We start from the raw sequence: 26,418 nt of genomic DNA on the forward strand, positions 1-26,418 counted from the left end.
TCTGAGGAGTCTTGCATTCTTTGACTTTTGAACCTGTTTGTTTTTGTTGTGGAGTTTGAGGACAAATGCAAGGCAAAAGCGACTGGCTGATAAAGAACGTATCCAGACAAAATGCTGGAGAGACAGAGTGAGACGTAGGTGAAAAGCGAGCTGACCTAGAAAGTCCGAGGGTGAGGAATACTGTGTTTCGACCTGAGGAAAGAAAATCGCTCCATTGGACTCTCTCCTCCATTCACGTTTTGATGACGTCTCTCGCATTTGATAGCTCAACCCATTCAGCCTTGAGCCGCTTGCTGCCTCCATGTTGTAGCGTCTTGGTGAATTAAAGCTCTCTTCCTCCTTTCTGATGAAAATATTAGCAATTTCAGATTTGTGACTAGTGGATCTATTCAGCTCGAAGGAAACCTTCCAGTGATGAGCAACATGACTTTTCATCTGAGGCCTGTGGAGTCGGTGGCGGCCAGAGAGGTTGGGATCCTGCAGTGATTTTTACTTCATTACAAGCCTATACAGGTATTATTTAATGGAAGCAAGTTTCGAATGCTGGTAAGGAACACAGTTAAGGTCATGGTCTGAAAGGACTTTGATGTCCTGCAGAAGCCTGATTTTCCCCTAATATGCATGAAAAACTTGTGCAGTATAGCTCTTAGGAGATGAGTATTTGTTCGTGTAGGTTACAATAGCACACGTACCTTGAGAGCGATGGGAATGGTGGGCAGACTATACATTTGGAGGGAAAAGGTGGGGGGGAGAAGTAGTATGCAAAAATTAGCCATGGAAATCCATAAATGGCAGGCCAAGAATATTCTGCAATTGTGTCAGCTGGGTTTTACCAGGAACAATGGACAGACACCAGATCCTGCCCAAAGAGAATTTCTGATTTAAGTTAAATAATTTCCTTAGAGATTTCAAACCCTCTTCCAGCCTTTTCCTCCTTACATTAGAAATTCCTACTCTCTCCTTAGTTCCTGGATGTTTAAAGAACGTATGAAAGGCCATTGTTTGGTGTGCATCTTTTTAAATTGCCCACAAAGAGAAATGCATATTGGTTCTTCAGTGCAAATACCCTGGTGCAGCCTTTGGTATCCTGGATTACTGAGATGGTTTGCAGTTCATTTTGTTGACTTGTGCAGGAGAGATGTTTTAATTCTGTATTAGGTTTTATGCACCTGGCAAATTCCTTGGGTAGGAATAGCTGACCATTAGACAGTCTGTGTTGCTTCTCGTTGAGAGGCTGTGGAAGATCCATGGACTGCCCTGGCCTCCCAGCAGTCTGGAGAACAGAGACCATCCCTCCCCACAGTTGGGGAAATGTGGAAAGGAGTGGGCATATCCATTATGCAGGCTGGTGGGAGTGTGCTGGCCTAGTGATGATGTGTTAGAGTTCTAGCGGTTGACATCCTGCTAAGGAGACACTTGGGAAGGAGAACCTGAGGCAGGGCTGAGGAAGTGGGGCTTTTTGAGTGGAACCAGGAGAGATGGGGCGGGGGGATAGTTGAGGAAACACTCAGAAACCGATTCAGGTGGTGGATCACAGAACAGATCAGAATGGGCGCTAGAGGCCAGGACGTCAGCCTGGAATCCATGAAAAGTTTTCCTTCTGGCTTGCTGCCAGCCTCTTGCCAAGGGGCGCCATGGCACTTAGGGGAGGGTGGGTCGGTATTGATGCGATTAACCTCTCAAGTACTCAGCGCCGAAATCTTTCCCTCTGGAGCAGCTACCATGATGGGGAGTTGTCCAGGTAGGAAGTGAGCTTTTCAGGACAACACTGGCTGGTTAAATATCTGGAAGCTACAAAGAAGGGATTTAGAATGCAGAGCAGGATGAGTTCTTCTTCTCTCTGTTGAGTGTAGACCATTTCTGAAGATTGGGCCTGCCTTAAGGCGGAGGCAGACTAGAACTCTGTAAATGTCCGTGTTGTTTCAGGGGGCTCACTGCCCCGTCAGGCACGGGGGGCTCCGGGAGCTGGAAGGATTCCTGACCACCCCACACACAGGTTGCCTTCATGCTTTTGTGTCGGGGCCAGGTTTCTGGGTTGTAGCTGCCACAGGAACAAGCTTGAACACCCTTCTTATTTTGAATTTGCCCAGTGGTTATTCTCCCCGACCCCCACCTTTTATGGACACCTGCCTTTTGGTGACCCCTTTCATCATTCCTTTGGGCGGTCAGTGACAGCTTGTCTCAGTATTGGTCTCTGTTCTTGTAACGACAGTCTCTCATTTCCCAACAGGGCAAATACTAAAAATGCCGCTTTCTGAACACATTCACGTACCTTCCATCCATCTGTGGAGAAATACTTACTGAGCCCTTAATCATGAGTCGAGCACAGTGTCCCCAAAACCTGTATGTCTTCTGCTAGACACCGCGTTAGTAACCATGTTAGCATTGCTGTGGTCGGCATTGTGGAGGAGGCGGCCCAGGGGACCATGTGGGTGTCCAAGGAGACCTGAGCAGGTCTGAGGAGGGGCCGATGGTACGGCGTCTCTGGAGGAACTGGTGAGAGAATGAGTTGGAGTTATCCAGAAGTGGGAATGCTGGGGGGTTGGGGGTGACGCCGGGCCTGGAAACCTGGAAGGAAGGCCGCCTGGCTGGTGCGCGGTGAGCGCGGGCGGGAGCGATGGCGGGGCTCGGCGTGGCCGGTGCGCGGTGAGCGCGGGCGGGAGCGATGGCGGGGCCCGGCGTGGCCGGTGCGCGGTGTGCGCGGGCGGGAGCGATGGCGGGGCCCGGCGTGGCCGGTGCGCGGTGAGCGCGGGCGGGAGCGATGGCGGGGCCCGGCGTGGCCGGTGCGCGGTGAGCGCGGGCGGGAGCGATGGCGGGGTTCTGCGTGGCCGGTGCGCGGTGAGCGCGGGCGGGAGCGATGGCGGAGCTCAGCAGCCCCAGGCCAGCGTTGAATCGTGCAGTGCGTGTGGAGTGTTTTTAACCCCCTCTCTAGAGCTATAAGGCAGTGTTTCTGTTTGGTAAAATGCCTGATCCCACGCCTTTCTGTGCTTGCCAAAGCTTTGTCTCATCAGGGGACCTCATGATGGGGTAGGACAGAATATCCCCGGGGTTTTTCTTTTAACTTTTGAAGGTATTTTAACATGCCACCATGTTTGTTACTCTGAGTCCTGGTTCACACTTGAACCACAGGATTTGTGGCCAGTTTGATTTCTTTGGTTTTAATTTGATTGTATTGAGTATAACGTGTGTTCTCACCATTATTTACTGTTCGTCGCGCCTCATAAAGACGCAGAAACTAACTTTTCCTACTCTACCTTTGAGCAGGAAACTATTACGTGATGACTGAGGATCGGTCCTTGTGCACGCTGAGTTTGATATTCCAGAACAGGTTAACCTATTGTCCAGATTTATTTTTGTCGTAGAAATAATGACTCCTACATCACAGATACTCATCGACCACGGATTATTTAAAAAGTGAGTTGCAGTAATGTTTTGGTTCTGGAATGGCATTTACGTTACGTCTTTGTGGGGAGGCAGCTACAGGGCATCAGCAGCTCCACTTTCCTTTGGACTTAGAGACTGAAGCTTTCTACACATTGTCTTCGTGTCAGAGGGGGTTTATCACGAGGAAAGAATAGGACATTTTTCCATAAAAATAAAAATGCTCTTCAGTGGTGGTTGCCCCCCCCTTCCCTGAAAAAAAGAAAACTTTAGTGCTTAATCAGGGTTCCAGATGTTTGTATGTATTTATTTATTTGGATATTTATAGTGTTTTCTGTCAAGCAGTTTGCCTCCCTGGGTGCATTCCAGAAATTTTAAAAACATACATGGCAAAGCCACAAAGATCAAAGACCCGTGTCTTATGAACTCTTCACAGCACTTTAGGCCAGTCCCTAGAATGATTTATATTAAAAGAACTGAGTCAGAGCTGTTAGCAGCCACATCATGTTTGGAGGAATGTTTCAGATGGGGACCGAAGAACCTGGTGAAGAACCTGTCTGAATTGGGGGTTCTTCCTCTCTCCTTTGCTGAGTGTGGTACGTTTGTCCTTCAGCACCAGGATTTCAGTCAGCTCACTGGGGCGTCTCTGGGCTCTCGTATCTCCACATCTTTTTGTTGATGTTTCTATTATTCCTTTAAAACATGGGAATAAATTATTGCTCTACTTTCCTTGAATATTATTAGTTCTACTACATAGGATTTTTAAAGACTGCTATTAAAAGTATGAGTCTCATTTTTTAGATTTTAAAAGTCCGTATTATCTACCATCTAAATGGAAAACAGCAAGATTTTTTGTAGTAACACATTAGTGCTGCTGTGACTAATTTCTCTGAAAGAGGAAGCGCCTTGAGCAGTTGAGGCCTGACTGGGAATCAGCCAGAGGCGGGACCGCGCGGCGGCATTCTTGTGTTCTGAGCAGGAAAGCCTCAAACTCCAATGGCCTTCTCTGATGCAGTTCTTACCTGAATGTTTTAAGGATCGTGGATCTGGTTTATCGAATCGCTGGTAAACCAGCAAGCTGGTTCCTTGCTTCTTCTCCTCTGGCTGGGAGCCTGGGGGGCAGGAGTGGGGGAGGACGGGGTAGGCAGGTGTGTGAAGGGACAGCTTTGGAAACAAAGTCTTGCCTCCCTTCATGCCTATCCTGAATGATGCCTGCAGTGTTCTCTCCAGAGCCAACCATGCAAAGTCTAACCCCGGCCCTCCTATCGCTCACCCCTGGCCCAACTCTGGTCTCGCCTTTCCAGAAGTCTGTGGTGCTTTCCACCCCGCCTCGGGAGCCTTTTCTGCAATAGTAGCACACAGTTCTAGTGTCAGATGGTGCTGACCTGGTGAGGTGTTTGCAGGTTGGGCATTTGGCAGCCTTGCTCCTGGGCACTCCCCATGACTCATTACATCTCCAGGTGTGTGATTCTCCACCCTCTCTTGTCTCCTTGGTGTGTCGACCACCCTGAGGTTTTGGGAGTCGAAAGGACTTTCACTCAAGGTCGGTGAATTTAGCTCAAAGGCCTACAGAATTCTCTGTCTTCTCCAAGTTAGGATATTTGGAGAGGAACCTTTTGCCTTCAGTTGGAGGCTGGCTCTCTCCTCTGAGGAATCCAGCCTTGTAACTTTAATAATTGAACTTGGCTTAGACTCCCGATGCTGCCAATTCATGCTGGGAATACCCTCGGAAATGCTACTGTCTGCCCAAACCATAGTTACCCAGCGTTTTTTGTTTTTTAATTTGAGATCTCCTTTCTCAATAATAAAAGCCTTACTATAAAATCAGAGAATCATTTTTCCACTTAATGAATTTTGCACTAAATTACATCTGAAGGGGCGCCTGGGTGGCTCAGTCGTTAAGCATCTGCCTTTGGCTCAGGTCATGATCCCAGGGTCCTGGGATCGAGCCCCACATCGGGCTCCCTGCTCGGTGGGAAGCCTGCTTCTCCCTCTCCCACTCCCCCTGCTTGTGTTCCCTCTCTCGCTGTGTCTCTCTCTGTCAAATAAATAAATAAAATCTTTAAAAAAAAATTACATCTGAAAGATCATGATATGCTGGCATTTATTTGTTTATATATATTTAAAGATTTTGTTCTTAAGTAACCTCTACACCCAACAAGGGGCTCGAACTCACAACCCCAAGATCAAGAGTCTCTGGCTCCACAGACTGAGCCAGCCAAGGACCGCATGATATACCGACATCTAAAAATCCATCGTTTTGATTTTTGCAAAATGTATTTTAAAACACAGGTTGATTATTTAACTAAAATAGAAGCTGCTTTCATGACCTAATGTTCAAAAATCTTTCAATTCTGAAAACTAGTTGGGTATTTTTTTAAACATAGTGTTTATCAGGGCGCCTGGGTGGTGCAGTTGGTTAAGCCTCTGACTCTTGAATTCGGCTCAGGTCATGATCTCAGGGTCGTGAGATCGAGCCCTGAGTTGGGCTCCATGCTCAGTGTGGAGTCTGCATGAGATTCTCTTTCCCTCTCCTCTGACCCTCCCCACTGCACGTACTCCCCCCACCCCGAATAAATCTTTTAAAAAAATAAACCTAGTTTTTGTCCTTTTATAGCCATGAGGTAAGTAGTGACTTCAGGCTCCCGTTTACCATCACATCTCTGCAGTTACACATGATAGGTGTGGATAGCTGTTACGCCTAATAAGCTCAATTGAATATAATTGTCAAAATATTTTCTCTTTCTAAACATTGGTGTTCAGAATGCTAGTAACATGTTGATTTTCTATATTTTCTATTTACGGCTATTACTAGGATTTTACATGATCCCAAGATGTAGGGTTCAGGGAAAAAAAATCGGTTGGGTTTGTGAAATTAGAATTTCTGTGCTCCCCATTTAAGTATTTTTGATTCTGACATTATTGTTCCCTGTTATTTTGGGTCCTATGAGCAACATAGAAACTGTTTAAATGGCGTGACATTCAGAATCTCGCAGATGTTGGTGGTGGATGCTGAGTGGTAAGGGAAGAATGTGAATGAATCGTGAGTTCCTTGATTTGATCTCTAGTTAACTTGCACTAAGGCTTATTCAGAGGTTTTCAAACAGTTGCTGCCTAAGAGAGAAAATATTTAGCTAATTTTTTTTATTGTGATAGAAAACCAATTAGCTAATGATTTTAACTTACTGCCTTTTAAGAATATACATTAAAACCGATGCTATGTGCTGTCTTCCATGAAGTGAACCTCTGGGGAAAGGAGTCTCTATCCAAGACTAGTCATTTAGGTCCTGTACCCCACCCTGCCCTCCAGTTTAGACATAACCAGACCAATTACATATATTCTGAAAGGGAGGCGCCAAGGGTCCTGGGAGTAATCCTTGCATGGCAGGCATTCCGTTTGCCATTTGGTGCTGCCTCTTTCCCTCTCCAGCTCTATATTTGCCTGGAGGGTCCTTTCTTCTCTTCCTGCCCACTCAGCTTCAAGGCTCTTTTCCATCATTTAAATGATTCTCAGGATCCCACTTCCCTCAGTATGTGTTCCTAGATACTCTTTTCTAGAATATCTGTGGTATTTTCCTTGTTTAAAGTCAAGGCTAGTCTGCCTCCACCTTTCTTGATCCAGTGATATATTCATCTTTGCTTTTCATTGCAAGAGACACGTGCCCTGGAAGTGCAGAGAATATACGTACTTCCCTGTCGTCTTTCATTTAGGTTCACTTTTGTTTTATTTTGGTGTTTCCCCTTAGCTTCCTGTTCTGAGGTTATATAAACTCACAAAAGACAAGGGCCATTAACACTTCTCAGAAGCTCTTAATCATGCTTTTGGGTGTTGCTGACCAACCTAGGTCCTATGTAGGGTTCTAAGGGGCTGCCCTGGACTGGGAATGTAGAGAATAGCAGGATTTGAATGCAAGCTGCTCGTTGATTTGGCCATGCCATCCAGTGGGGTTGAATTCCATTGATGTTTGATTTTTTGCATCTTAACGTGGAAGTTTTTTTCAGGGGGTTGGGGAGTGGACAAGATGGGGGCATCCAGAATATTGATTGTATAAAATATTTTTCGAGAAAGGAAAATTGCTCCAGCATTTCCTAAAGGTCAAGCTGTGCTTTGCAGACTGAAATGTTAACACATTCCACGCTCTCTCCTTTTCTTCGGCGTGCGGTGGGCGGGGGGCATTTGTGACTGTTCGGCACCTCTGTCTGCCACCAGCAGGCAGCCTCCGCCCTTGCTCATTCCCACCCCGTGTTCTTCATCTTCACCCTGCTCTCCTCATCCTCCAGGAGAGCAAGTTCTCCTGTGTTGGGGTCGGGAGAAGGGGGGCGAGGAGCCTCCTGGTCCCCATGAGTGCGCACGTCTCTCCTTTCCTCCTCAGGGTCTTACAGAGGTGGCTGCCACCACAGGATCCTTCTCCTTGGCCCTGGCACACCGGGTGCTAAGTGTACACCTTATCGTTCTAACAAGGTCACCAGGAGTAGACGAGTGTGACACAGAGGATGGATTCTAAGAGAAGGATAGCTATAAAGTTTGAATCCTTTTTTTTTTAATTTTAAGAAATTATCAACTACACATAAAATTGACCATCTTAACCATTTTCAAGTGCACATTCAGTGCCATTAAGCACATTCACATTGCTGTGCACCCATCACCACCATCCAGCTCCAGAACATTCCCGTCTTCCCCAACGGAACCTCTGTCTCCATTCCGCAGTACCTCCCCGCCCTCACCCCCCTGCCTGTGACAACCACCATTCTGTTTATTAATGTGATTATTCTAGGAACCTCAGATAAGCGGAATCATACAGTGTACCTTCTGTCATGACTGGCTTATTTCACCAAGTAGAATATCCTCGAAGATTCATCTGTGTTGTAGCATGTGTCAGGATTTCCTTTCTTGAGGCTGAATAATATTCCTTTTTTTTTTCTTCTTAGATTCCATTCATTTATTTGAGAGAGAACACAAGCAAGGGGAGGGGCAGAGGGAGGAGTAGACTCCCCACTAAGTGCAGAGCCCGACACCGGGACTTGATCCCAGGACCCCGGGATCACCACCTGAGCTGCAGGCAGATGTTTAACTGACTGAGCAATCCCACGTGCTCCTGAATAACATTCCTCTGTGTGTGTGTGTGTGCGTGTGTGCGCCGCATTTTGTCTTTATCCATCCATTGATGACTACGTGGAGATCCTTCCATCTTTTGGTAACTGTGAATAATGTTGCTGTGAACATGAGTGGACGAGTATCTCTTTAAGACTCTGCCTTCAGTCCTTTGGCGCATATACCCAGACGTGGAATTCCTGGATCACGCAGTAGTTCTGCTTAGTTTCTTTAGGAGCTACCATAGTGTCTTCTGCAGTGGCCTCATCCTTTTCCATTCCCACCAGCAGTGCACCAGGGTTCCGATTTCTCCACATCCTCGCCAACACTTCTTGTTTTGTGTTGTGACGAGTAGCCATCCCAAAGAATGTGAGGGGGTCGCACCCTTCTTGGGTAAATCACAGGAGGTGGCTTTGGGCGCCAGTCTTGAGTGGCGGCAGGTGCCAGGCCACCTGGAACAGCTGGGCGGCACGCTCCTGAGGGCAGGCTGGCCGTGTGGGTCCCTGGTGTGGCTTCTGGGCTCCGAGTTGCAGGCTGCTTTGTTGCTAGTCTCCTCCTGTCGTCTTTTCTTGGCACGCTTTCCTCCTTTTTAATCCTACACTTGAAAATTAGATCAAACGCAAACCTATTTACAGTTTCTTAACTCCTTTCCTGTTTTCCTTTTGACAGGCTTGGCATAAGAAGTCTTTTTCAAGTAGTAAATTAGTTTAGGTGGCAAGCACCCTACCTGAATTTTGTTACGTGCTAGCAGTTTAGATAAATGGATATTATAATCTCAGCATATTTCTGCCCAATGCGACTATGCCAATTTGCAGGAGTCTACAAAAGTGATAATATTCTGTCAGTTTGGGGCCTAGAAGGAGAAGGAGAAGGGGAGAAGGAGAAGGGGAGAAGGAGAAGAAAACAGGGTGTATTTTCTTATTTGTATTTATGGGATGCCTGTGGGGAAGCTGGAAAGGCCATGTAGCAGTTCACATGCCTAAATACACATGAAGAAAGATAAGGAACTCATAGACATTTCTTTGTAGGCACACGGGAGGAGAGAGGGTCCAGATCAGTGACTGTCAGCTGTGTTGCGACCGAGGATTTTTTTTACCCCCCTTAAACTCACCATTTCTTGAAGAATGCAGTCTATTTTTAATGACTTCATTGATTCGACTATGGGGTTACGATGTACTTTATTTACTGCTGAAATGTTTCATTCCCGTCAGCACTTAATGTGAATAAATCTACTTTTTGGCACCACTTTGATAGACTGTAAAAGTGCTTATATTTGCAGGAAAATTTGTTTTGCTATGGTATGTTTATGTACAGACACAGTGTGACTCACCTCCCCCCCCAAATCATTGTGTCACAGTTGAGCTGAGAAATAGACACTTGTAAGGCTGTTATCATTATGCACCGTATCAGAGCACCGTAAATCAAATGCTGGGTTTCGTGTCTGAGGGATCACAAAAATAGGTCTAATATTCATAATTGAAGTCCGGTTTTTAGTGCTTTATTTTTTCGCCCCTGTGTTAAGACTGCGTAATTTGATTTATAGGTAATATATTTATTGAAACAATGTGCAGTGTATCCTACATTCACTGTGATAGTCTGCATATGAATTTGATATATATACTTTTTAAGATTTTATTTATTTGACAGAGAGAGACACAGCGAGAGAGGGAACACAAGCAGGGGGAGTGGGAGAGGGAGAAGCAGGTTTCCCGCTGAGCAGGGAGCCTGATGCGGGGCTCGATCCCAGGACCCTGGGATCATGACCCGAGCCGAAGGTAGACGGCTAATGACTGAGCCACCCAGGCACCCCTGAATTTGATATTTTATATCCAACGAGATCCCGTCAAAGTGGATCTTTGTTTCCTATTGCCCAATTTATGAACAAAGTTGAAGTATGTTATGCTCTGCTCATAAGTTTTCCATGAAGTTTCTTGACTTTTTAATGAAAACCCTGTCACGTATATTTAGCTTTGATTCATTATAATAAATCCTATGAAGGCGGGAGGAGATGATAGATACGCCCTTCAAAAAATTTTGTTTTGCATGAGACATTACTTTAAAAAATATTAGGTAGTACGTATTTTGTTCTTAAATAAAGAGAAATGCAATTAATTTTATTTCTTTGATCTTTTTTAAAATGCTTGGTAAAACTAGTGAGGACCCAGCATTTAACAAAGCCAGGTTAGGAAACGCCTTTCTGAAGAGGCAAATAGAATCGTCAACAGTGTCTGCAATATAACCCCATAAAGCCCATTTTCAGCCAACTTGGCGATGTCTAATACAGATCTGAATCAACAATGAAGGGCAAAAATGATGCGTTTTAAAAATAGCATTAGTGAGACTACGGGAGCACGTGTAATGCTAGTGTGGGCAAAAACCAGCATCCAGAGGGAAGTCGTTTTCCTTGATAGTCTCCTTAGGAAGAAATGAACTTGCTAGAAGGTGATAGAGTCCCTCTGAGAAATGTGATGAAAAGTCTTTGGGAATTACCAGCCAAACTTAACACGGACCTCTGGGTTTTCATGGGCAGTTGTGTTACTAAAGGGATGTTTAATTTAAAGGAACCAAGTTGATAAGGGAGGTGGTTTTTGCTGGCCAGATAAATTGTGTGGATCAGGGGGCAGCTGTCTCCTGCTGGCAGAATGGCCCCAGCTTGCCTTTCCTTGGGGCTGGAAGGTAGGTTCTGAGTCTGCTGTTCTTTTCCCTACTGGGAGAGAATAAATGCTTTATGTAGGTGTGGTCCACTGTCTCACGCTCTCCTTTTTCACTTGGGAAGAAAAGCGTGGCCCAGATACGGTGCTGGGAACCAAAGACTCTCATGCCCGCGTGCCTGGGAGCAGCTGAGCAGGGTCTGAATCATGCAGTCGAGCAGTCTGCTAAGTGAGGAAGGAAAGAATATCATGCATGGAGGGTTGATGTCTTTTTATGGGAGAACAAAAGAGTTTCGATTCTTTCACTTCTGGTTCAGCCTGGCCATTGTGTGGCAGAGGGGGTTTAATGAATCATTGTTTAACTAAGATCCTGCCAAGTATTTGACCATTAAATAGCCTCCCATGTGTATAGAGTTCTTCTCTGACAGACCCTTATTTGACTGTGATTAATTGGCATTGAATTGTTATTTAATTACCTCTGCAGAAATCTAAGAACAGTTTGTGTTCTGATTAAGTTATTTGATGTAACAACACACACGGTGCTGAGGAAGTCGGCGCAGTCCTTCGTGCACCTTGCTGCGGACAGGCCAACCTCTGTGGCTGCTCAAAGCTCATGGAATGTCCCCTAAGTATCAGAAACCCAAATAGAGTCTGGGTTTTAATTTTTCTTTTAATATATCAAGGTGTTTTGGAAGCCCCGACTTAGAGCGTAAAGTCCGTGAAGCTTTTCTTTTATGCTAAAATTCTTTTTTAAGTTACTTATTGGACTCTGTTAAACATTTTAAGGAAGTGTATGGGCTTCCTCAGCTCACAGTTATGACGTGCATCCCGTGTACACACACAAGCTGTCCAGGGGAGAGGCCCCCCAGCTGGATGCATTGACAGTGAAGAAGAAAGGGAGGGAAAAGGCAGCAGTGACAGGTTCTGGTTTGTGCGTCTCTGTCCTTCGAGAGGGGGTGTGGTGATCGTTGTTCGGGGGATAGAGTTTCGAGAGGTGAGACCTTCAAAATACGAGGAGAGGTCGTTGTATTTCGGGAATGAGCAGGGTAGTGGGAATGCAAAGAGATAGATGTTAAAAAAAAAAAAATTCTAGGGGTGCCTGGATGGCTCAGTCTGTTAAGCGTCTGCCTTTGGCACAGGTCATGATCCCAGGGTCCTGAGATAGAGTCCCGCATCGGGCTCCCTGCTCAGCGGGGAGTCGGCTTCTCCCTCTCCCTCTGCCTACCATTCTACCTACTTGTGCTCTCTCTCTCTCTCCCTGTCAAATAAATAAGTAAAATCTTAAAAAAATAAATAAATGGAATACATTAAAAAAAAATCCATCCCAGCGTACATGCTTATTTCAAAAAGAGGGTTTTTAGAATGTGAGATGCTACAGAAAAAGTCAAGAAGAACGAGGACTGGGGGAAACTGGTTATTGGTTTTTGAAACCAGGTGACTGGTTTATACCAAGGTGCAAACAGGACAGAAGCTGAACTGGAAAGGAGTGGGAGGTATTTGAATAGGTTGCGATTCCATGTGCAAAGAAAAGAGCAGCGTCTTGACTAAGAGGCGGCATGTACCCTGAGTTTTTTGTAACTGGCAAACAAGTAGATTTACAACGCTTAGAGCCTTATTTCCAGTTCTGCCAACTTTTATCTGAATTTTTACAAGAAGTAATAATATAGTCGAAACGATCTCCCCTCCCCCCTCCCACCCTTGTTTTTTTTTTTTTTTTTCCTTCAAAGTAGGCTTAATGTGGGGCTTGAACTCACGACCCAGAGATCAAGACCTGAGCTGAGATCAAGATTCAGGATGCTTAACCAACGGAGCCACCCAGGCGCCCCTTCCCCTGCTCTTTTTTAATTGTGTTCTTTCTCTTTCTTGTGTTTTTTTTTTTTTTTTTTTTTTTTTTGAAACAAAGGTCCATTTACCTTGAACACAGCTCAGGCAGTTTTGTGTAACATCTGTTGGCGGTTCCTGGGTATTAAAATGATGTGCCGGAGAGGAGACTTGGGTGTTGGTTGATCTGTCTCCAGCACACCTTCAGTTACTTTACATAGGGTGGGTGGTGGGAGGGCCCATTGTCTTCAAGTTTAGTCACGTTCTCACACCAGACATTTTGTTGTCCTATTTTTGAGCATTACGTATAAGAATGGATTTTGCATGCCGAGTGGTAATTTCCAACCGGGGTTTTCTCAGTGACTGGGTCTCATACTTGTCTGTGTGGAAGTGGGACTCCTTTACTTAGGTGAAGTCTTCATGAACAGATATTGCCACCACCACCTCCTCTGTGGAAACACATCCCCGCGGTGAGGCTGCTCCATGTTTTAAATGCTCATTCCTCCCGAGAAAGGAGACAGTGTCTCTGCACAGAGCCTTGAAAGACATCGGCGCGTAGAGTGCGCCAAGAGAAAAATCCTTCTTGGAGATGGAGTGCTGCATTCCTGTGGCAAGAGAAGTCAAGTGCTTGGTGCTTTCCTGTTCTAGAGTCGGAGGTTCCTAGCCGAGCCTCTTAACTCCGTGGCCATTCCATTCAATATAGTTCGTGCTTTAGGAATCCCCTGAAATCATGCAAATCTACTGTGTGGGCATTTTCCAGTGGAAAGGCTCCATAGTGTTCATCAGATCCGCCGTGTTTCAGAGATTTCTCTGTCTGTTCTCGTCCAGTGGTCTGTACATTCCTGACTGTATGTGGACCGTGAGGTCACACGTACTCCTTCATGATAGACATGTGAGGTCTGGGGTCACGGAATTAGCCTGGTTTAATTTTCCAGCGTTTTTCTTTGCATACTTAGGAAATGTAAAATAATGATTACTTACTTACTTACTGTGGGAAATCATTTCTGGCTACTGTAACAGAATGGTTTCCTAGGGCAATCCTGGGGCAACCTTCAAGGTTAATCTCCTGTGGGACTTCCCAGCAGTTGGTGATTGGTCTTGGCCTGGGTCACACAACAGGTCAAGGCTTGGGATGAGCTGGATCTCAAGCCCCTGGACTTTACCAGTCAGGTGTATATGTTCCATTAGAGCTGTGTGTGCATTCATTCTCTCGCTGATTTGCCCACTTGTCAGTCTCTGCCTTCAGCTTACAGTAACTTGTGTAATTTAATTTTGAGGTGGAGTTATTTTAAATGTTTTACTTCAATTATGGTTAGCTAAGAGAGAATTCCTGGAACTCTTAATTAGGAGTGATATTCAAAGTATTTAGCATCCTGTGGGGCAGGCGTTAGCCAGTCAGAATGAGCCTGCTCTGGCCGTAGCCGTTGGTACCAGCCCTGCCTATAACTTAATTGGTTCATTCTTATTAGTAGAGATTTAAGAGAGCTTTCAAATGTGTCCAGGAAAGTAGCTCCATGCCATAGATCTGTTGCTAAGGAATTTTCTGAATCTCCATCACACTGGGCATGAGTCCTGGCTAGGCTGCTTTACAGCTGAGTGTCCTTGAGTTAATCTCTTCCTGTCTCTACACCACACCTGCTTCATCTGTAAAATATAGACTATGTCTTGCATATAGTTTTGAGATGATGTGTACCGTGTGCTTAATAGTTCCTGGCACTTACTTGGTGCTCATGTGGTGGTGGTAGGTGGGGTATTCTAGAAACCAAGCATCAGTGAACCAAAACAACCACAAGAAGAACTCCTGCCTACATCTCTGAGGTGTAGCTCAAGGCACAGGGAGGCGTCGGTGCGGGGGTTCGTGTGTGCACATAGAGGCTGAATCAGCGTGGGTCCTGGCACATGTCCTGTAGCCCTCCTGAGACTTTGGCCAGCCTGGCGTGGGGCGGGCACGTGAGGTGTCCCTCCGTCCTGACTCCGCCGAGTGCCGCCCTCAGTACTTCTCCTTACAAGAGAATGGCTTTGAAGAGGCGTGATGGAAGACAGTGCTTGGACCTCTTTCTGACCACAGGGACTTCTCCCTGGAGTTCCCCCAACACCTGGCTTTTTCCACTCCTGCGCCGAAGCATGCTCCTATCTCAGCACACCTGAGGTCATGCTCTTTCCATCCACTAGGCAAATATTTGTCATCCCTTTGCCGTTCCCACCTCTTAGTCCTCACACATGTCGTTCCTCCCACCTGGGCAAACTCCATTCTCCGTCAACCCATTCTCTGCCCTCCTTCCGAGTTCTTGGGCCGTGTCTCCACCGTGAAAACTCGTCCGGCCAACTGTGCCCAACCTTGTGTGTAAGGCACATCGTCTGGTGACGCTGCGGCTGCCGAGTGCGTGTTCCGTGCCACCTGTGTGCGTGTTCGCGGCATTCTTTGTCAGTGTAGACGCTATTTTCCCTTCTGTGTGTTGTCTTAACCTGCCACCGACATTAGATTATAAAATGCCCCGAGAGACACCAAACAATCGGGTTTTCAATCTAAATGGCAAGCCCCGCGTAGGGGTTAAAGAGGCTTTTTCTGACTGGCTAGCAGGTGGTAGAGGTACCGAGTAGGACGATGTGGTACTCTGGACGAAGGAGGACTTGAAGATGTGTGTAGAAAGCAGATTGCCCTTGGTCTCAAACACACTGGGATATTTACAAGTCATCGTGTTTGGACAGTCCACCTGGTATCTTCCTGGTGGGAAGAGAAATGAGAAATACCTAATTAGACAAAGAGCACACATATCCTTTTAAAACTCCTTCTCATCCCCTCCCCTCCCCAGTCTGTCAAGTGATGTAATGGAACTTTGAAATTACTAGTTTTAATGTCTTCATTATATGAAAAGGCCAATGACCACTGGACTTTGGCAACACAGTGCGATTATTCTAGAAAATTTTTCACATTCTAGAGGAGACCCCGAGATCCCTAGTGGATTCACTGGGCCACCACCGGTTGTACTCCTTAGGTTTGTGTAGCTGCTGCTTTCCCCGAATCTTTCCACTGATGCCACTGGAGTGAGCAGGAGACATGCCCGGGACCTGTCCCCTGGGCCTGACTCTCTTCAACTTTTCTTGGCATGTAAGCAAGTAGTCAGGGTGGGCAGAAGGAAACCAGCCACCATAGGTGCATCGATCCCATATTTGCTGTGACGGTGAAGAAGGGCCCTTCGAGGGGCTGTCTGTAGGGAACAGTAGGCTTTCTCCCTCAGCGTGTGATTGACGTCACCCTCTTAGGCCTGGATACCAAATTCAGTGCCTTAAGAAAATGGTGTGGGGTAAGGATGCACCTTCTGGAGGCGACATTTAAATTAAATGCTGTCTCCTGTATGGTTTTGAGTTCTTAGGGGGAATTCCTGGCTTCAGAGGGATTCTATAAGCCTAGGCCACGGATGGGCCAGAACTTGCCCTCAGTATCTGGTGACCTGTCACATTGGTATCTGTGCCTTGCATTGCCTCTCCTGTCGTCTACACTGGCTCTCCTTTGCCTGCTTCGTCATCCTCACGTGATCTGAGTCTGCTCCACACCCGTCCCTTGCTGCCACCCACCCAGCCGTTCAGACTGCTGTCCCCCTCTCCGCTCTCTCACCTCTGAGACATCAGGTTCCCTCACTTTCTAGTACTTTCTTGTTATCACGCCAGCTTCTGTACCCTGCTGTACCTAAAACCCAGTCTGCACATGGAAATTTTAGACAGCCTTTGAAGGAGCGTAGACAGATTGGTTCAACAACAGCACAAGGAAAGTGACAACTATGACAAAGCAGACACTTCATGTTGCAACATGAATTTCCCCAGTTGGGAAAACACTGCCAAATAAAACTGTATGAAATATCAAGCACTAGAAATAGAGACGGCATTTTGGAAGCAAACCATTTGTTACTTAGAGCACAAGGGCTTGTTTTATAAAGTATTCATTCAGAATGTGTTTGAGCCCTTTCTATGTGCCAGGCATTGTTCAGGCCCTGGGGAAACAGCAGTGAATAAACTAGACCCCCCTGTCCTAATGATGCCTATATTGAAATTTAATTTGTGTGAATAGAAAAAGACAAGTGGTCTTTAGCTCTTGGAAGTAAGGAGGGTAATTTATTTATTTATTTTAAAGATTTTATTTATTAATTTGAGAGAGAGCACAACGAGGTGGAGAGGCAGAGGGAGAGGGAGAAGCAGACTCCCCACTAAGTGCAGAGCCCGGTGTGGGGCTCCATCCCAGGACCCTGGGATCATGACCTGAGCCAAAGGCAGATGCCCAACCAACTGAGCCACCCAGGTGCCTCAAGGAAGGGAATTTAACGGGGCCGTAATTACACGTGTAAAGGTGACAAGGTTATCTTCTAGGTTTTTGAGACAGAAGGAACATGGTCGTACTTTCCAGATTCTTCCTTGTTACTTAGATTGTGATCCCTGGGTGCCCAGCACTGGCATGCCCCAGGAGCTGTTAGAAAAACAGGATGTCAGACAACACCCGAGCTCTTGAGAAGATACATTTTCACCAGGGTTGGGGGAGATCTGTGAACAGAGTAAAGTTTGGGAAGCATTGTTCTTACGAGTGTTGGGCTATTTCCGATCTAATGCCCCTTAGGTACTCAGCGGCCCTCAACGTCCTGGTGAGTTAGCTGATGTGTTTACAGCTTGAAGAAGACTAGAGTATTGGTCTAATCCTAGTGATCCAAGTGAACATTTCCACCCCCTGAGTGACATGCAGAAAGAGGTCATTGAGTGGGTTCCAGGTCTCACCATCTCTCCTTAGTAAGAGCTGCTTTTTCTTATATTTATTTTACAGATTTGTTTATGGTTTTGTTTAGGAGTCTGTCTTTTAAAAAAAGTTGGAAAGCCACTGGGTTTATTGTTTTTTATTAGCAAATCCAGTTTGTGTACCCGCTGGGCACTTGACGTTTTATTATATAGGTTGTGTGTGAAACATGGTTCATGTTTACAAAGGGTGTACAACCTAGTTGTGAATGTAGGACTAATGTACTTGAAAAGTAGTTAAACCACTGAATGGGTTTATGAGATATCCTGAGAATATACCCAGACCCTAGGGGGAATCTGGAGGCAAGCTGAAATAGTCTCTCATCAAATAAAGTGTCGGAAAAACTGCCTGAGACCATGAAAATTGCGTATGTCTTTGCTGAGAGCATATTGAGTGTTATTTTAGGCCCTACTTGGTTGCAGTGTCTCCACAGTCTTCATCACTAAACCTAAAAAGTGAAAGATTGGAGGTGGGCTCTTGACAACAGCAAAATGTGTCAGCTGAAAGCACAGTATTAGAAAACCATAGTGCGTTGGAGTGCAGGAGTGCATCTCAGGCAGCCCCAGAGGACCCCACCATGTTTAGAAACAGTTAAACCAGTGATGCTCCGAATATTAGTTCTGGGTTATCAAGAAAAGATGTATTTATGCTCTATATCTTTTATTTAAAAAGACAAATTTGTAATTCACAAGAAAAAGGTTCTGCCAAAATGATTACAATTAAAAAAAATGTTTTGTTACCTACAAGGGTAATTCGTAATTTCAACATTTCACTTGACAAAATCTATCATGTCCCTGACTAATTTTAATAAGCAAGTCTCCAGTTGGATCTGTGGTGATAGTTCTAGTCAGGACGTTTGGGATGAAAACGGGATCTACCCAAGTTACTCAGATGAGGAAGGTTTGATTGAAGGGAAGCAGGAATCCCATGGAGCCAAAGCAGAGCCCCCTTTTCCAGAAGCTGGAGCTGGGCTCTTTGTCATGGGGCTCCTGCATGTATCCAGGTCCCTCGGCTTGGGTAGGGAATGTGCTCCACTTTCCTGCTACTCTCTGATCTTGTAGTTCTTGAGAGCAGAAATCTGAATGACTTGGCAGCTAGTCAGCGGCGTGGCCACCTCGTGCTTCTTTGGTCTATTAGTTGTGGCCAGGCCTGTGCGGGTTCCTAAGAGGACAGCACAGGTCTCCCAAGCCTGTCCAATAAAGATGGAGGAGGTCGAGTGAGTGGCAAACGCCTGGGAACTACATTTGTCAGCAAGAGTCTCATGGAGGAGAAAGGGCTGAGAAATCTGGGTAGATGGGACTGGACGGTGGGCCTTCTTGGCAAGTGAATGGGAGAGCGAGAAGGCCCCCATGAGGACAAGGTTGGAGCCAGGAGTGATGGACAGGTCAGGTAAGTACCTCTCCTCTGTCCCTTCACATCGCTGTTCTGAAAGTTCGATGGATTGGATTTGACAGATAAAGAATCGAGGATGTCCATGAAATTATTTTAAGTGAGCAGTGAAGTCCTGCTAGTAATTTATGTGAGGTGAAGATCAGTCAAAATGACTTACAAGTTTTCATACTGGGTGTTGGGGCAGAGGTCTAAGGCAAAGTTGGAAAAGTTGGACGTGGGCATTTGCGGGCCAATCTCAAAGGCTTCTGTTCAGTTTCAGATGTTTTGTATGACAGCCACGTGCCCAAGGAAGCCCTGGGAGATCAGGAATGGAGAGAAGATTTGGTGTGTATAAGCAAACAGCAAGTCTTTAGAAGGAAAGTGAGCAGAGTTTATGAAGAGACCCAGAAAAATTGAAAAATGGCTGATGGTTCCAGCCTGGGAAAAAAAGTAGACTTTCTCATGTCTCCTTTTTCTGATGTGTGGAAATGCCAGGATGGCTTGGCCATAACACCTGCTCCTTAACGAAATATTATTACATCACCCTGAGCAAAGCTGGACCGTGGGTCCTCCTCTCTAGCACAAGGAGCTCGATCTACCGGGATTTGAACATTTCTGTTAGCTTCAGAACCCTCTCTTCAAAGGCCACCATCCACTGTCTGAATGTCCAGAGGGACGTGAGGGAGGCTGTTTAGGGAGAGCTCAGGGGGAGGGAACTGGCAGCTCGGGGAGAAGGGTGGGGGGGCCTCTGGGGCTGAGAGAAGGTGGCTTCTACTTCCTCTTCAAGGCATCTCTGCAGAATTGCAGACTCTTGACAAGACAAGGTTTGGAAAGGACTAGCCCTCAAGACCTTGTGTGCTCCCTTAAAGCTCTATAATCTCCTGATGATCACTCGGACAACACCCCACGAGTGTGCCATCTCACAACCTAGAGGGTGCCGTCGTAAGCACTGTCTCTTTCAGCCTCACGATCTTTGATCCTGTGACATAAGGGAAGCAAATATGATCATCTCCATAGACAAGGGTTTGTATCTAAATGGGCATTGGATGAGTTGCCCGCAGACTGGTTGCTACTGAGTGTCAGAGGAAGACAAGAACCTTGCTGGTTTCCCACCGATGGTTTCCTAATTCCTGCTGCTCTATTTCATGCCATTTTTGAGCAGCCACCATGCTGATGACCTATTCTGACGTCAAAGCTGATGGTCATGTGGAACTCCCAGACTTACATAGCTCCTGTTCTTAGGCTGAACTGGTTTGTGTAGAATGATGCAGAAACTCCATGCTCATCCAGCTTCCTCAGTATCTCCCTCATGTTGCACAGTGATTTTTTTCAGCCTGTGACCATCTCTGGCAATCACTGAATATCCTTTCTTTTCAGTCAGACTTTGCCCCATCCCGTTGCATTGTCCCTGGAAGGTACAGGTCCACTCTCTCTGCCCTTTTGGAGAGATCGTCTCTATTGGACGGGCTGCTTGGATTGAGATCCCACTTATCACTAGGACAGTGATTCTTTCACTTGTCCTCCCACCCTGACGCAGACCCAGCATTCCTGGCTTCTGATTCTGCAGGGCCGTCAAACCAGTGGCCCATTCGTAGCAAAAGAATTAGGTTCTAGAACCTTCCCTGAGGCTAAACATGAGCACATAGAAGTTCCTAATATCCAAGAGTTGATGAAACACACCCACTTTCAACCTTTCAGTCAGGTGTGGCGTGGCCTGATGGGGCCTTTTGTGCTGGTGCCCAAGACCACTTCTGTGCTAAAGAATGGGGCTCAGAAGGGAGAAGTTACTGACACACTGTAGCATTGATGGACCTCAGAAATGTTGGGCTAAATGAAAGAATTCAGACATGAGAGACCACATACCGTACGAGTCCATTTTTATGAAATGTCCCCAAAAGGGCAAATTTATAGAGAAAGAAAGTAGATTAGTGGTTGCCTGAGGCTAAGAGTAGGAGCAGGAAGTCACTGTAAATGGCATGAGGCATCTTACCGGGGGCAACAAAAATGTCCTAACACTGATTTTTGGTGATGGTTGTATCACTCAGTAGCATTATTTAAATTCATTGAATTGCGTGCCCTAAATAGGGTGAATGTTACAAGATATAAAGTCTATGCCTCAATAAAAATATACTTAAATATTTTATGATATGTAAACATACCTCCTTTTTTGTTTAAAAAAAAGAATAGGGTTCATTCTAGACCTGGGAGCTTCCAAGTGTCACGTTATAGTTTGGTTATAAGAAAGTGGAGGAATCCTACGTATGAGAGACGCGTCAGAACTCGACTGACAGGTAATTGCCTCCAGCTCAGATTGTAGAATCCGTTCTTAAGATCGCTTACGGATTTGTATTTTGACCAGAAGTTCAGTGACCTCTTTCATGGGAATCCTATCCTGTGGACAGAAGAGTTAGGAGGACCCTGGTTGGTTCTCTGGTGGTGTGGACTCCAAGCGAGGTCTCTCTCTCCCTGCCTCCCCTTTGTTCCCAGCCTTATTCCCCTCCCCACCTTACTTTTTTTTTTAAGATTTTATTTACTTGAGAGTGAGTGCGAGTGAGCGCACAAGCAGGGGGAGGGGCAGAAGGAGAGGGAGAGAATCCTCAAGCAGACTACCTGCAGAGCATGGGGCTGGACACGGGGCTCGATCCCAGTACCCTGAGATCATGACCTGAGCCAAAATCGGAGGCTTACCCAACTGAGCCACCCAGGTGGGCACCCCCCCAACTTTGCTTTCTTACAAAAGTAATACATAGTCACTATAGAAAAAGAGCATTGATAAAAAAAATTAAAATTGCACACAATACATTATAGATTTGTTTCAGACTAAATGTTTGCGTTCCTATGTCTCACTTGCCAAATAACCCCCATTGAACATATTTGATGCATTTATTAACTCGTTGGAATATATCCCTAGAATTTCTGGGTCGTAAGGGATGCGTTCTTAAAGTTGTTTATACATATTACCCAATTGTTCCCTGAAATCTACCTGTGCAATGTGGAGTTTCATTCTATGTGAGTCTAAAAGGTGATCTGGCCACCAGAACTGACTGTGCTTGTTGGTCTCATGATTGGTTATCCGTCCTGCGCAGGAGAGGGGAGATGGTGTTGCGACTCTATCCCAAGGTCATCAAACGAGGCCTGGGCTGTTGATTTTAATCCCGGACACAAGGCATTCACTGAGACTGGCCATCTGAGTCTGGGCAGGAGGCAGTGGCCAGGATGGGACACTATGCCTTAGGAGGGATAATTGAGGCACCAAGGGCTAACAGCATGTGAGAAGTCTGGAAAGGATATGATTAACTTTCTTCAAGCATTTGATGGGCTGTCATGTCAAGAGAAATTAGATTCACTCTGTGTGGTTATAAGAGCAGAATAAGCAGAGAGTTGCACGTTCTAGGCAGGAAAGATTCGGTTTAATGTCGGAAAGCCCTGCGTAACAGAACAGTCTGGAAGTGGATTGGGCTCCCCCCTGTTCACGGTGTATCCCCCTTCCCTCTACGTCCCTGGGGATGTTCCAGCGGGGCCAAATGCCATTTGGATGAAGAGGCATGGCATGGGTGTGAAGGGAATTCATCATCTGGATTTGATTTGGGGACCTTTGAGAAAAGTTTATAACGATGAGGCCTTGAACTTGAAATCACAGCTCTGACTACGGCAGAGACAGATGAAATAGTCTGCAAACACCATTCGTCCCTTTAATTGTTTCTTGGAACAAGGAGGTAACTTATTGACTCCCCTAATCTCACATTTTCTACACTCTGCCTTTTGCTGAAGGAGAGTTTAGGTTTTTGACAGTCTTTGACATCCAGCTCAGTTATTGTAGTAGCCGTGTGGGGAGATGGTTTTTCTCAGTTGTTTGTGTTTTCCTTTTATTTTATGCCGTTTGCCAACCATGGGTCTCTCGGATCTACATCTGGTGGAAGGTAAAAGGGATGGTTGTCATGTATCATTCATCTCTGTGTAGCCTTTTCACCTTTAAAAAAACCCCAAAACTTGAATATTGGTCTCCGTACTATATAAGCTGAATCATACTTTTGCAGTGTTCTGAATCCTGACTATGTTGAAAAGTTGGGCTTTTCCATTGAGGAAATAATAAGTGTTTAAACTATGTCTTTTAACTTTTTTTTTTGGTCTTTTAACATTTTTTAATGCATGTTCTCCTCATTTTGATATTGATACTTTGGGAAGGTAAAAAATAACTAGGTAGTCTACAAAATCCGTTAAGAATATGTGGGAAATTGCCCGTCTGATTTTAATGTTTCTAAAGCACGACTGATTAAATAACCTAACCTTTGGCCCCTCGAAGTGTGGTCTGCCGCAGATGGCATCACCTGGGAGCTTGGTAGAAATGCAGAATCTCAAGCTCCATCCTAAAGCCACTGAATGTGCATTTTCTCAGGTTGACCTTCTGATAGTGCCTGGTACACAGGCTTTCCCAGGAGACTAGCTGCAGATCCTGTGGGCAACAGTAATTGTCTCGCCTTGCTGTTTTGTTTTGAGCACCTGCTAACATGCCTGGCATTGTGACTAGGTTCTTTCTCATGCGTGAACCCAGGTAATCCTCAGAAGCACCCTCTCAAGGAGGTATTATTAGAGGCTCAGAAAAGCTGTCATCCGGCCTGCCAGAAGTGTCACTATAAGACGGGTTCTGGAGTCTGTATCTCCTAAACCTGAGTCAGAGACGTGGAGGCCCGGGTTGTCATGCTGTAGCCTGGCCAAGCGCGGAAGCTTCTAGTCACTCCAGCCCTCCACCTGGGCGACCCTGCACATCCAGCAATAGCAGCTCAGCTCCTAGCCTCTGGCCTTTCACGGTCCAGTCGTGGTGCAGTCGTGGCCCAGTCATGGCCCGGTCGTGGCTTGGTATGGAGGGCCTCAGGAGGAAGTCACTTCTGACAGATGTTGGGAAGAGTGTGTAGAGCCCCACATCTCCCCTGCAGGCTGGCTTCCTGAAGCCTCCGTTACAAAAGAAGTTCAGGGGCTGAGACAAACACATTTCTCAGGAGTTGCCTTTACCAAAATAGGCTGTGTGTGTGTGTGTGTGTAGCTTCAGTTTCTGTGAATTCTATGTTTTAAAAGACTAGATATTTAGTACAAATCTGTTCTCACTTTCTAATTCTGAAGCCTTTAGGATGTACTGTTCTCATGGATTCTGAGGAAGGAGATACATGAGTAATGAGAAATGATCTTTTTAAAAAATTAACATATGTAGTATTTGTTTCAGGGGTATAGGCCTGTGATTCATCAGTCTTACATAATACCCAGTGCTCATTACAACACATTTTTTTTAAAGATTTTATTTATTTGAGAGAGAGAGATTGAGTGTGCAAGCACACGCAGGAGCACCAGTGGGGGAGGGGCAGAGGCAGAGGGAGAAGCAGGCTCCCCACTGAGCAAGGAGCCTGATGCGGGGCTCGATCCCAGGACCCCAGCATCATGACCTGAGCCGAAGGCAGACGCTTAACCGACTGAGCCCCCCAGGCGCCCCACAAAATGATCTTTAATCATTAAGTAATATTTCTGTTTTCCTGCCTGCATTCCTCTGGTCATGTTGGATATTTAAGAATGAGTCTGTCACACTGGGTTGTACCTCAGAAGATAGCGACTTATTACATCCATAGTAAACTCACAACTCGGGAATGGCAGGATTCCAGAATTTTTCAAAATGTGAGGTTCCATGAACCATCCTCAGGGGACGGGGGAATAGAGAAGTTATAATTACATTTATTTAATAAGAACCACTTAGTAAAATTCTGACAAGTAAAGCAAAATTAGTATAACAATTGGGATCAATTTATGTATTTTGTATTTGTTTACCAACTCAGCCCCTGGGTGGGTGGGCATCGGAGAAGGCATATAAAAGGAGAGAACATTCTAAAATCTACCAACCCTTCCTGATACTGCCGGAAGATTCTCCCCCTCCATTTTATTAAAAATCAGGGCCAAACTTCAGCTCCCTGCCCACCATCATTTGGTGGTATTTTTGTTTCTCTTTAGGTTATCATCCTATTTTCTTTTTCTTTACCACTGACATCGGCTTATTTCGTATGAATGCGTAATAGATTAAATACATATGCATTTAAAATATTGTTTTGATTTGTCTGTGAATTGTTTCCCTTAAAGGGCCTATCTGGGGAAATGAGTAATTTCTCATATCCTGTTCTTGCAGGAAGAATTTTAAATCGTTTCTCCAAAGACATTGGGCACATGGATGACTTGCTACCCCTGACGTTTCTAGATTTCTTCCAGGTAAGGTCACAGTGATGCCAAGTTCTTGAACGGAAAACTGCAGTTCCTGTTCTTTCAAGTCCTTTCCATGGGGGCCGAGGGTGGGCCTCCCGGCCTGACGATGTCATGTTATCTTAGTAAAGGCCGTGTTTGTAAGAGAAAGGTGTGGTTCTGATTCGGAGGCTAAGTTAACATGAGTAATACCTCATGTGTAGGAGTGGCTACACAGTCTTGTCAGGGTTGGTCCGAAGCAGCTGCAGGCTTGGTAAGTGGTTCTCCATCTGCCTTCCAGGTATCTGGCATGAATTTCCCTTTACTGTGAGCACATTTCATAATATAGAAACAATCACCTCTCACGGAAAGATAGCCTAGATTGATTAAATTATGCATTGTATTACCACAAAGGACAAATATTTACTGCACCATTTTGGGGGATAAAACCAGGTGTGGTTACTAACAAAGAAAAGATTAGTAATAATAAGGTGAAAATAATACTTTGTTAACAAGGACAAAGGAGAGCAGTTATTGCAGATACAAAGCCTTTAAAGGCAAGTACATTTAAGCCAATAATTTGAGTACAGGATCAAAGTCATCTAGAAATGTCTTTTTTATTTTTCTAGGCAGCTTTTCTTTCACACGTTGATTGCTCTAAGTCTTAAGGGGGGTGTGTGTGTATGTATGTATGTGTGTGAGTGAATTTTAAACCCAACGATCCCACAAATAACTTCCATACAGCATATGTTCTGTCTGTGAACTTGAGGTTCTGAGGAAAGATACTGGGTCATCTCATGCCTCATCTGCTCACTCAGTGTTGCAGCACACGTGGGATGATTTTCCTGCTGTTTAATTCTGTCTACTTTTCAGCGATTCAGGCTGGGGGACTTTCTTCTTCATTTCCAAGTGGGCTTTTTTTTTTTTTTTTTGAAAATGACATACATTTATCAATAGCTGCACATATTCCAAGATCACCGCTGCTATCGCTAATACTTCTTGAATTTGTGTTTCACTCTCCCTGAGTAATCATGAACTCATTGTAGGGCCAGGAAGTTGAAAAGCTGCCACTGGGGTCTGCAATCATGGCTTCATCCTGATGGTCGCGCTCC

General features: G+C 45.5%; 1 protein-coding gene across 3 annotated transcripts in view; it reads left to right on the top strand.

Annotated features, from left to right (window-relative positions):
- ABCC4 (ATP binding cassette subfamily C member 4) overlaps positions 1 to 26,418 on the top strand; it is a 241,363-nt gene that overhangs the window by 128,794 nt on the left and 86,151 nt on the right. For all 3 annotated transcript variants that reach the window (XM_032402753.1, XM_032402752.1, XM_032402754.1), the window contains one exon: positions 25,257 to 25,336. In XM_032402753.1, coding sequence (XP_032258644.1) covers positions 25,257 to 25,336 — 80 coding nt within the window. The remainder of the gene's footprint in view (positions 1 to 25,256; positions 25,337 to 26,418) is intronic.

Source organism: Phoca vitulina, unplaced genomic scaffold (genome assembly GCF_004348235.1).
Source record: "Phoca vitulina isolate PV1807 unplaced genomic scaffold, GSC_HSeal_1.0 scaffold5, whole genome shotgun sequence".
NCBI lineage: Eukaryota > Metazoa > Chordata > Mammalia > Carnivora > Phocidae > Phoca > Phoca vitulina.